Source organism: Penaeus japonicus, unplaced genomic scaffold, assembly GCF_977035675.1.
Source record: "Penaeus japonicus unplaced genomic scaffold, GWHDUDI00000001_assembly GWHDUDI00000011, whole genome shotgun sequence".
Lineage (NCBI taxonomy): Eukaryota > Metazoa > Arthropoda > Malacostraca > Decapoda > Penaeidae > Penaeus > Penaeus japonicus.
The window spans coordinates 41,277,319-41,287,318 of NW_028234413.1; the positions used below are offsets into that span (position 1 = coordinate 41,277,319).

General features: G+C 38.7%; 2 protein-coding genes across 5 annotated transcripts in view; both read left to right on the forward strand.

Moving 5' to 3' along the window:
• The window catches only part of LOC122242811 (uncharacterized), an 11,515-nt gene extending 7,500 nt beyond the window's left edge, over nt 1–4,015 (forward strand). For all 4 annotated transcript variants that reach the window (XM_086542071.1, XM_086542072.1, XM_043000206.2 and 1 more), the window contains exon 3: nt 1–4,015. This exon is cut by the window's left edge. In XM_086542071.1, the coding sequence (XP_086398197.1) occupies nt 1–3,911 (3,911 nt within the window). In that variant the 3' untranslated portion in view covers nt 3,912–4,015.
• A 2,009-nt stretch (nt 4,016–6,024) lies between these two features.
• LOC122242812 (uncharacterized) overlaps nt 6,025–10,000 on the forward strand; it is a 21,455-nt gene continuing 17,479 nt past the window's right edge. Inside the window, exons 1-3 of the mRNA XM_086541465.1 lie at nt 6,025–6,074; nt 8,670–8,765; nt 9,347–9,956. Coding sequence (XP_086397591.1) covers nt 9,691–9,956 — 266 coding nt within the window. The 5' untranslated portion in view covers nt 6,025–6,074; nt 8,670–8,765; nt 9,347–9,690. The remainder of the gene's footprint in view (nt 6,075–8,669; nt 8,766–9,346; nt 9,957–10,000) is intronic.

The window sequence follows — 10,000 nt, forward strand, 5'->3', positions numbered from 1 at the left end:
ATGAGAAGAAGCACAAGAGGGAGATGGAGTTCGCTTGCCAGTACTGTGGTGAGAAATTCTTCCAGAGAGACGACTTTACAAAGCATGTCAAAGTTATTGGTAGTGATAAATATTTCAGGTGCTCTTATTGCAGTCAAAACTTTGAAGCAGAATGCAGCCTCAGGAATCATGTAAAAGTTGACCATGATATACAAGTGCTGGAGTGTCCCATCTGTGATAAAGAGATTCTTGGGGAGTCTCAGTTGAATGAACATGTTATGAGTCATTCAGGTGAGGAGAAGCAAGAACGTAAGGAAAAATCCCCAAGCTCCACTATTCTATCAGAAGGCCAGGGAGAAGCAAACAGGGAATGCATGACTGACAAGACTTTATGTATTCCCCATGTAAGTATAAAACCTTCAGAAGGATTACTAAAGCTGCAGAGGCTGTCACCTTCCCAGCAGGTACAAAGTGGATCTCCTACAAAAGATGGTTCTTCTGATAACCTCAGTGCAAAGAGACACACAGAGGATAAACAATTTGAGTGTTCCTACTGTAAGATAAGATTTACTTACAAATCTAGTTTAAGAGATCATGAGCAAAGGGTGCATTCAGGTAGTGACATATATGAGTGTTCACAGTGTGATAAGAAATACAAGGTAAGGAAAAGCTTTCTACGGCATGAACGGAGTCATGGTAAATCTTACCAGTGTTCCGTGTGTGGGTTAAAGTTTTCTTCCTTACATTCTTTGAAGAGGCATGGGAGAATTCACAAAGAAATCAAACGCTTTGCTTGTATACATTGTGACCAGAAATTTACAGTTTTGGCAAATCTCAATAAGCATTTAGGAGTAGACGGTAAGGAGGAAGAGTTCAGGTGTTACCTTTGCGACAAAAAATTTGAAGTCAAGTGCATTTTCAAAAAGCATATGGTAATGCACAAAGACGAAAAGATCAAGAACTGTCTTTACTGCAGTATGAAATTCCAGAGTATAGCTGAGCTCAAATATCACATGGTGATTCATACAACTCAGGAACCCTTAGGGGATAAGGTGTCTTCCCATTCAGCTGCCCTAGAAGACAGTCAAGCTAAGGAACAGAACAAAGAGGGAATTAAGCGAAGACAGTCTTGTCATGATATTGGTGAAGGACCCCCAGAAGACTCACTGAAGGATGGAAAGACCTCGCCCTCCCAGCTGACCCAAGAGGAGCATCAAGCACCAAATGGTCTCTCCTCCAAGGACGGCGGAAAGGAAGCTGCAAATGAGAAGCCCTTTTGGTGTTTGATTTGCAAGAAAGGCTTTAAGACATTGGACACCATACAAAGGCACAAGAGGAGAAAGCATGATCTCCATAAGCCTTACCAGTGTTCTCAGTGTGAGTGGAAATTCACCTATGCTTATGAACTGAGGTCTCACGAGGAGACTCATACACAAACAAAGAAGTTTGTTTGCGTGCATTGTAATCAAAAGTTCACCAGTGTATTGAGTCTTAAGCGTCATGTAAAAATTAGTACTAAAAATGATCCGTTCAAGTGCCCCAAGTGTGTTAAAACTTTTGAAATAAATTGTTTACTAAGAGAGCACGTAAAAGTTCACAAGGATGAAAAAACATTCCAGTGTGCGCATTGTGATATGAAATTCTTCACAAAGTCCAGGCTGATCCTACACAGCAAGGTGCATGACGGCAGGAGACTGCGAAAGAGGAAGCAGTATTTCAGTAAGAGTGATCACCCTCCCAAGAAATCTCTTTCAGAAACAGACACAGATGAAAGCCCATATTGGTGCTCACACTGTGAAGAAAAATTCATGTCGGAGGAGGAACTGATACAGCACGGGAAAATACACGTCAGTGACGCGGTTTACCAGTGCTCTCAGTGTGAGGTAAAATTCATCACAACATGGGAACTAAAACAACATGAGAAAATTCATCTAGATCTAAGTAGCTTTGTGTGTCCACACTGTGATAAGAAGTTTTTTGATGAGGCCGACCTCCTGCGACATGTGAAAGTTAGTACTTACGGTAAAGAATTCAAATGCTCTTACTGTGATGAAAATTTCAAAACAAAATGCATTCTCAAAACACATGCAAAAAGTCACCGAGGTGACAAACCATTCCGTTGTTCACTCTGCAATATGAACTTTATTTGGAGATCTCAGCTGGACCACCATCTTGAAAGCCACAACAAAAATGAAAATAAGAAATGGAAAGATAAGCTGACCACGTTGCCATTTTTAAGAAATTGTCTGAGGAACGTGCAGAAGGAAGGGATCCAGAAGCAGACAGCGACTCAAAATCCTGTCAGTGATGACATTCTCGAAGCAGAACCCAAGGCACGAAAGTCCCCAGAGGCTGAGCAGGAATCAGAAGGATGTTCCATCAGTGTTCCTTGCAGTGAGGAAGACCTTCCAGCTTCAACAAAATTAAGGTTGCATGTGGGAGAGAAAAAAGTCCCTGTTGCCAGAAAATCTTGTGTAAATGAAGTTGAGGAAGGTTTTAGCTCCGGGGAGACTAGTAGTGAGGAAGATCTTCCAACATTAAGAATATCCCATGAAGAAGGAAAGCAACCCAAGAAAAACTCTCATGTAAATGAGCTTGAGGGAAGTTCCAGCTCTGAGGAAAGCAGCAGTGAGGAAGATATTTCAGAACGAACAGAAATAAGATCTCGTGAGGAAGATCAACCAGAGTTTGAGGAAAGCTCCAGCTCTGAGGAAAGCAATAGTGAGGAAGATCTTCCAGAACAAACAGAATTAGGAGGAGATCAACTAGAAGAAAAATCTCCTGCAGAGGAGGTTCAGGATAGTTCTAGCTCTGAGGACTCTGGTAGTGAGGAAGGTATTCCAGCTCTCACAGAATTAAGATCTCATGTAGAAGGAGAACAACCAGAGAAAAAATCTCGCACAAGAGAGGTTGAGAAAAGTTCTAGCTCTGAGGACTCTAGTGGTGAGGAAGATCATTCAGAACCAAGAGAATTAAGATCATTCTTAGAAGGAGGTCAGCCAGAAGAAAAAACTGTAATAAAGGTACACAAAAGTTCTAACTCTGAGGACTCTAGTAGTGAGGAAGATCTTCCAGCACCAACAGAGGTAAGATCCCATGGAGAAGGTCAAACAGAGGGAGAAGAGCATGTTGCCAGAAAATCTGCTGTAGAGGTGCACAGAAGTTCCAACTCTCATGAGGCCAGTAGTGAGGAACATCTTGCAGCATCTATAAAATTAAGAGGACCTCAAGCAGGAGACCGACGAGAGGAAAAAGCTAATGTAAAGGATATTCAGGACCATTCTAGTTCTGAGGATTCAGGTAGTGAGGGAGATCTGCCGGCACCAACAGAACTAGGAGGACCCCAAGTAGGAGATCGACTAGAGGAAAAATCTCCAGTAAAGGAAGTTCAGAAAGGTTCTAGCTCTGATGACTCAAGTGGTGTAGAGGATATACCAGGAACAGTAGAATTAGGGAGGTCCCATGTAGAAGGTGGTCAGTCAGAGGGAGAAATGCCTGTTGCCAGAAAATCTGTTGTTGGGGTTTCCAAAAGTTCTATCTCAGATGAGGCTAGTAGTGAGAAAGATCTTCCAGCACCAACAGAATCAAGAACCCACGGAGGAGAAGGTCAACCCCAGAACAAAACCACTGCCGATAGAAAATCCCATTTAGGCCAAATGGAGGTCCAGGAAGAGAAGACTAGTAGGGACAAAGATCTTGCTGCTCCAACAGCTTTAAGAATGACCCTCTGCGAAGGAGGTCGACCAAAGGAAAACACTGCTGATACAAGAGGGTCTCCCGTAAAGGACTTTCAGCTCCAGGAACACCTTGAGGCAACGGAAGCTACAGAAGACTGGAGGGTTTTTGTTTCCATCTTGATAGAGAATTTAGAATGGTCTCTGAAGCACCAGCAGCCAAAAGGAAAACGGAGGAAACCAAGGATTGGTTCTTGATAAATGTACAATATATATGAAAATAATTACAGAAAATTATTTGCTACAAATGTAAAAAAAAATATTTAAATAATAAAATTTATTGAATTAAAACTGTTTCCTGAACTTGCCTATTTTTTTACCCTAATCCTTAATTCACTCTCAGAAAGTAAATCAGCTGAAATAAGATGAAATTAAGAAAATGCCTTACAATTCAAAAACACATTCAATGTGTCCTATATCATTCTTGACTATTTATGAGAGAAAAATCACCAATTATACACAAAAGACTTGTATTAAAATCATAAAAGAAGGGAAATGGCTGGTTCAATAGATAAGTCAATGCCCAAGGGTGTTCGTCCTCTCTTGTGTCTATGGCTACAGCTGTGCCTATAAAGGTAAAGTTTGGAAAAAATTATGGAAATTCAATGAATGATAGGAGAGGAGTATTAAAAAGCATTGTAAATGACCATAGGTTAACCTCCGAGTACTAAAGACGGATACTAGATGAGTTTCGTGCAATGTTCCCACAAATAAGCGAGGCAGAACAATGTAGTTTCTTGAGTAACCAGATGGTTTAGTTGAGCTTATTAATAACTATGGCACCTGCTGGGCTGGCATGAGGAGTCCCACATAATGAGGAGGATATGAGGTGCTGGAGAAGGTGAGAAAGTAGAAAGAAATGGATGGGTGAAGTAGATGAATAAAGTAAAGTGGAACTAGGATATGAGTAAAAAGATAATTACTTTATTGATGATGTTAAACCAATAAGGAACCAACGAAAACATTAAAATAACTAAGGATCGATTACCAAATGCTAAAAAAGAGAAAAAAAAAAAAAAGAAACACGAAAAGAAGAAAACGAAAGTAATAGCATTTTTTTTTTTTTTTTTTTTTTTTTTTTTTTTTTTTTTTTTTTTTTTTTTTTTTTTTTTTTTTTTTTTTTTTTACAAAAAGACCTTTGACTGCCGTTGACTTCCATCCAGTGGTCACGTTTTCTAAAGATTATAATAATGATAAATTAAATATGAATATAAATATAAAAAATATATATAAATCCTTATATAAAAAGGACATTATAATAATGATCATAGCATCAGTGGGTGTTACTAATGAGGGTAATGATGATGATGCTAAAACCTTTATAAAGACAATGCAAATGGGAACGGGGATGTTAATGATGATGACGATAAGAAATAATAAGGATGATAATCATTATATCAACAGTAATTATATTAAGCAGAATGACAATAACAATCATGGTATTGCTGGCGATGTTGTAATCTATTAATGCATACGATTGGAACAATAGCATTTGTTCTCGTTTTCTGGCTTGTTTTGTTCATATTGGTTCGGAAATATTCTTTTGGACACAAAAATTATATTGATAGATTAAACAGGTAGTATTAGATGTTTATTTAAGTGTCCCCATTTAACACGCTCGTCTCGTTTTCTTTCTTGGGTTTTCTTTTCCAGTTTTTGAAATGAAAATTGGCTATTTGACACAACATCATCATATTAATAGTAAAGTAATGATAATACTAATAGTTGTAATGATGATAATGCTACTAATTTGTATTTTTCCCTCCTATATGAGCTTACTGTAGTTGCAATGGCCATTACACATTTACAAAGTAAATACCAATATCCTATTTCTTTCGCTGAATATCCTTATACTCTAATATTGAGACGGATGAGCATTAGGACTGATATTTTACAGCATTATCACGGATTAATAATGGAAGATTTAGATCGGCAATGAAGGTTTGCTCTTACAAACGCTAGATGGCAGCACTTAAAGATTCCATCTCTCCTTCTTCTATTAAATGTTCTATAGTAAAATTATTTAATAGGTGATTACAGACTCTAAGTACCTTGATGTATATATATATATATATATATATATATATATATATATATATATCAACTAATCACCTAAATAATAATAATTTTTCGGAAGTCAAACAAACAAAAAAACGTCCATAACCTCATAAAAAAGACAGTATCATTTCTCCCAGAAACAAACAAAACAACATAAAAGTATACAGAAAACCGCACAAAAAAATATAACCAGACAAACACAGACACAAAATACGCAAAATAAATAAAATATAAACGATTACTTTCCCGCCTCGACCGCGATCAGCTGATTCCCTCAGAGGAAAACACGGCGCGAAGGCGGAGGTACGAAGCTCTTTGAATTCTTTTCTAAAATCCTATTTTCTCTCTTTTGGGAGGTGGGGAGGGCGTGTTTCTTCGTGTTTCTGGGACGTAAAGGGAGTTAGGAAGTGTAGGTAGGTGGAATAGATGAAATGAAGTAGGAGAAGGGATGTTAAATGGTTAGATATGGTATTCCTGGAACGAGTGTTTACAAAAAACAGTATGAATAACCATCTGGGAGAATATGTGATTTATGGGAATTTTTATCTTTTGTGTTGGTTGTATGTTATTTAGTGAATGGATATAGTTTCTTGGGTGTTATTTTGACACTAAGAGTTAAGGATCTGCTGGTATTTGCTTTAAATAGGGCCATAGGAAGACAGTGTGGCTACTATGCTTCCCTCTATGGCAAATGCTAAGGATAAGATAAGCCCAAATGCTAAGGATAAGATAAGCCAGATTTGCGAAGCAGATGCTACGCCGGGCTTGTATGCACTAAGGCGAGCCCGCCTGTGCCAGCGTGTGCTGACTCGTGAGAGAATGTGCCAACGAGTGTTGACTCGATCTGAGCTTGGTCCTTACCCAACGCAGTGCCCAGCCACGTCAGTAACCGCCAGGGGACAGTGGAAGCTCACGAGCTTGGGCAGGGCTCGATCTGCCGACCACGGGGATGTGAAGTCGACACGCTACCAATGAGCTACCAGACGGCTTATGGCAAATGCTAACCAATACCCTCTTTATATTTGGCAAGATATAAGAGATAGAAGTTTGAAGTTTTGTGCCAGTTGTAATCATGCTGCAATATTTTCAATGTGCATAATGCCAGATACACCTCTTATTCGCTATACCAGTGATTCTCAACGTATGTTTCGGGGAATCTTTGGGTTCCGTATTACCAATAAGACATTTAGCTGAGCACTGAGAGGTATTATTGGATAAAGACGCAACCACCTGTAGCGAAAAAACAAACCTTTCGGCATGACGTACCTTTAATTATCACGCAACACCATAAAACCCTTTTCTTCTGCGAAAGGTTTCCGATGGAAATGAGTAGTGAAACTATACAAAGCACAACGAAAACTACCTGAAAAATATTGTGTCGTGCCTAGAGGGTTGGTTGCGTCTTTATCCAAATTTACCCACCAAAATGTCTCATTAGTATGTACTGACTCTATATATACAGTATACAGTATGCACAGATATTAGGGTTCCACAGAGTAACACCATCCAGGAAAGAGGATTCTGGTGCTTGGAAAATTATGAGAATCACTCTTCTGCACTGAAGTTTTTCTAAGCCTAAAATACGGAGGTTCAGAAAATTGGGTGTTAGATATAACCCATAGGAATATACTGTTGTAAGTGCTTTATAACAATCATAGTAATAACCAGTACATTTGTGCATTAGTACGCATATACTTCTGGTGGCACAAACAAGGTCACTTTTGTTGTCATCTGTCACAATTTGTAGTTCTTCACCAGAAACTGAGGGACTTGATATTATAAAAAAAATCTATTGAGTTATATGTTGCAGCTGAATTGTTGCATGTTAGTGTGGGATGCTTGAAAAAGGCGAGTAAATGGAATAAGTGGTGAAACGAAGAAGTTGAAGTTTTCTTGGTATTTCTAGAGGGAATGCTTCGAATTTGGAGTAGAACTGCCATGGCACATTTGGCACGAAAGCCAGCTTGAACGGATTCCTTACTTGGTAATAAATTATCATTGAGGTAGGCAAGCCATATCTTTCCAAAATCAGTGGATGGCTGCAGTGTTATTAGATTCAGCTATAGGCATCGCACTTGCAATGACAACGCGCTGTGATTTTGTAGGTTTTCAAGACTGGTATTAATGGTATTTCCAGAGAATATGAAATTCCAAAAACAAAGGCTGGTCACCTCAAAACACTCATTCACTAGTGATAGCATCTGCTAACATGTTATCATCCTTTATTAATCTAATTGACCCTGATTGACCCCACGCAAGAACCTTCAGCCACGTGATGGTTTGTCGCAGTTCTAATTAGATGTTACGTGTATAATTAGGTCACTGGAGATACCATAGGTGTGAACAGCATACCATCCACATTCACAAATTACACGTCATTTTATATAATGCTTGAAGAAGGTTGGTAGAGGAGCTCCTAGACTTGATTAATTCTTTGTTCCTCATCTGATTTTATTGTCGTTGATTTAGCACCAATAGTGGTGGTATAGATAAAAAAAATTCTCCTGAGTGTCACCTCCTTTTGAGTGATTGACTGCTTATTGTTGATATTGGTGGTTCCGATTATTATTTTCATGATAGCGATAATTATTGTTATTTCTATCTTCATTATCATAATCACATTGTTGTTGTCGTCAATGTCATCATCATCATCATCATCATCACTAACACCACCACCACCAGTCAATCAGTTATCATAGTAGCGACAATAACAATGACGATAATGATGATCATCATCATTGTATTCAGTATTATGTTTGTTACACTTATTTTTATTATCATGTTTATTTTCATCTTAGAAAAGAAATATAATAATTGCTATTTCACTGGCTATTCCTATTATTACTACTACTGCTACTATTACTATTACTATTTACTAATATTACCATCATGTTCCAGGTGTGCTGCAACCTTTTGTTGTAATAGTACCAGCCACTTCTTGAAGTGGTGCTCCATAAACACATTTAAATCACTCTGCGACAAACACGCAGGAAGGTGAGTTAGTCCTTTTGTTTTGTTATTATTAATAATGCACAGCTTTTTCAGGTAGTTTTTTCAGAGATTTTGTGTGTGTGTTTGTTAAAAATTACATTCAAGTGAACATTGGTATCAAAGTGGCTCTCACAAAAATGATTGAAAATCTTTTTCTTTTCTCTCTCTCTCTCTCTCTCTCTCTCTCTCTCTCTCTCTCTCTCTCTCTCTCTCTCTCTCTCTCTCTCTCTCTCTCTCTCTCTCTCTCTCTCTCTCTTAAAATTCTATTAAAAAAACGACTTTTTTTCCCAAAAGAATATGCCATATTGAAGTATTTAGATATTGATATTCAAATTGTTGATATAACTCCTTATTTTACTTTATTGATTTTCATATATCTAGCAAGAATGACTTATATGGTAATAATCAACTTGAACACATAATGTAATTAGGGGAAGAGAGGAATATCTTTTAAAAGCAGATATATTTATCACACCATTAGCAAGAATAATTTTGAATAAATGTTTTTATTTGTTTCTGTAATTGTGTGCAGCCATTTCACTTACAATGAAATGAATTTCCTGTTTCTATTTTCCTTCCTTCAGACAGTTCGCCTTCAACGAAAGGTCCCCTGGGACTGCCGATTCCAGATAGTGCTGCGAGTCCATGGTACCTAAGAAGGTGTCCTCGGACTGGTGAACACGTTTCCAACTTGTCCGGTCTCAGCTGTATCTCTGCCCTCAGACACGCTGCATGGCAGTACGTCTACATTCGTCCCACTGATCGGGAAACATCCTCATTACCTTGACACGTTGCACATCAGTACGTCTACGTTCATAATACAGATCGGGGGCAAAACGTCCTTGTTACCTTGACACGCTGCACATCAGAACACCTACATCCGTCCTGCAGATCAGGGTCGAAACGTCCTCACCAACGATCGTACAGCATGACTCCGAAAAGGAATTCTGGCGCTAGGAAGAAGAGGGTAGACTTAAGCATAGCTCAGAAATTGGACATAATAGAGAAGCTCGAATCGGGCCAGACGATGGGCAGCCTGTGCAAGGAGTACGGGGTGATACAAGACACCGTGAAACAAATCAGCAAGTCCAAAGACAAGATCGTCGACTTTTATCACAAGTACAGCGTTAAAGAAGACACTGGCGAATGCATAGAGGATTCTAAGGTGGAGGCTAGAAAGCGGATTAAGCCGAGGTGAGTTCGGGGGTTTGTTGCTGCGCTTTAAAGCCTATTGATAT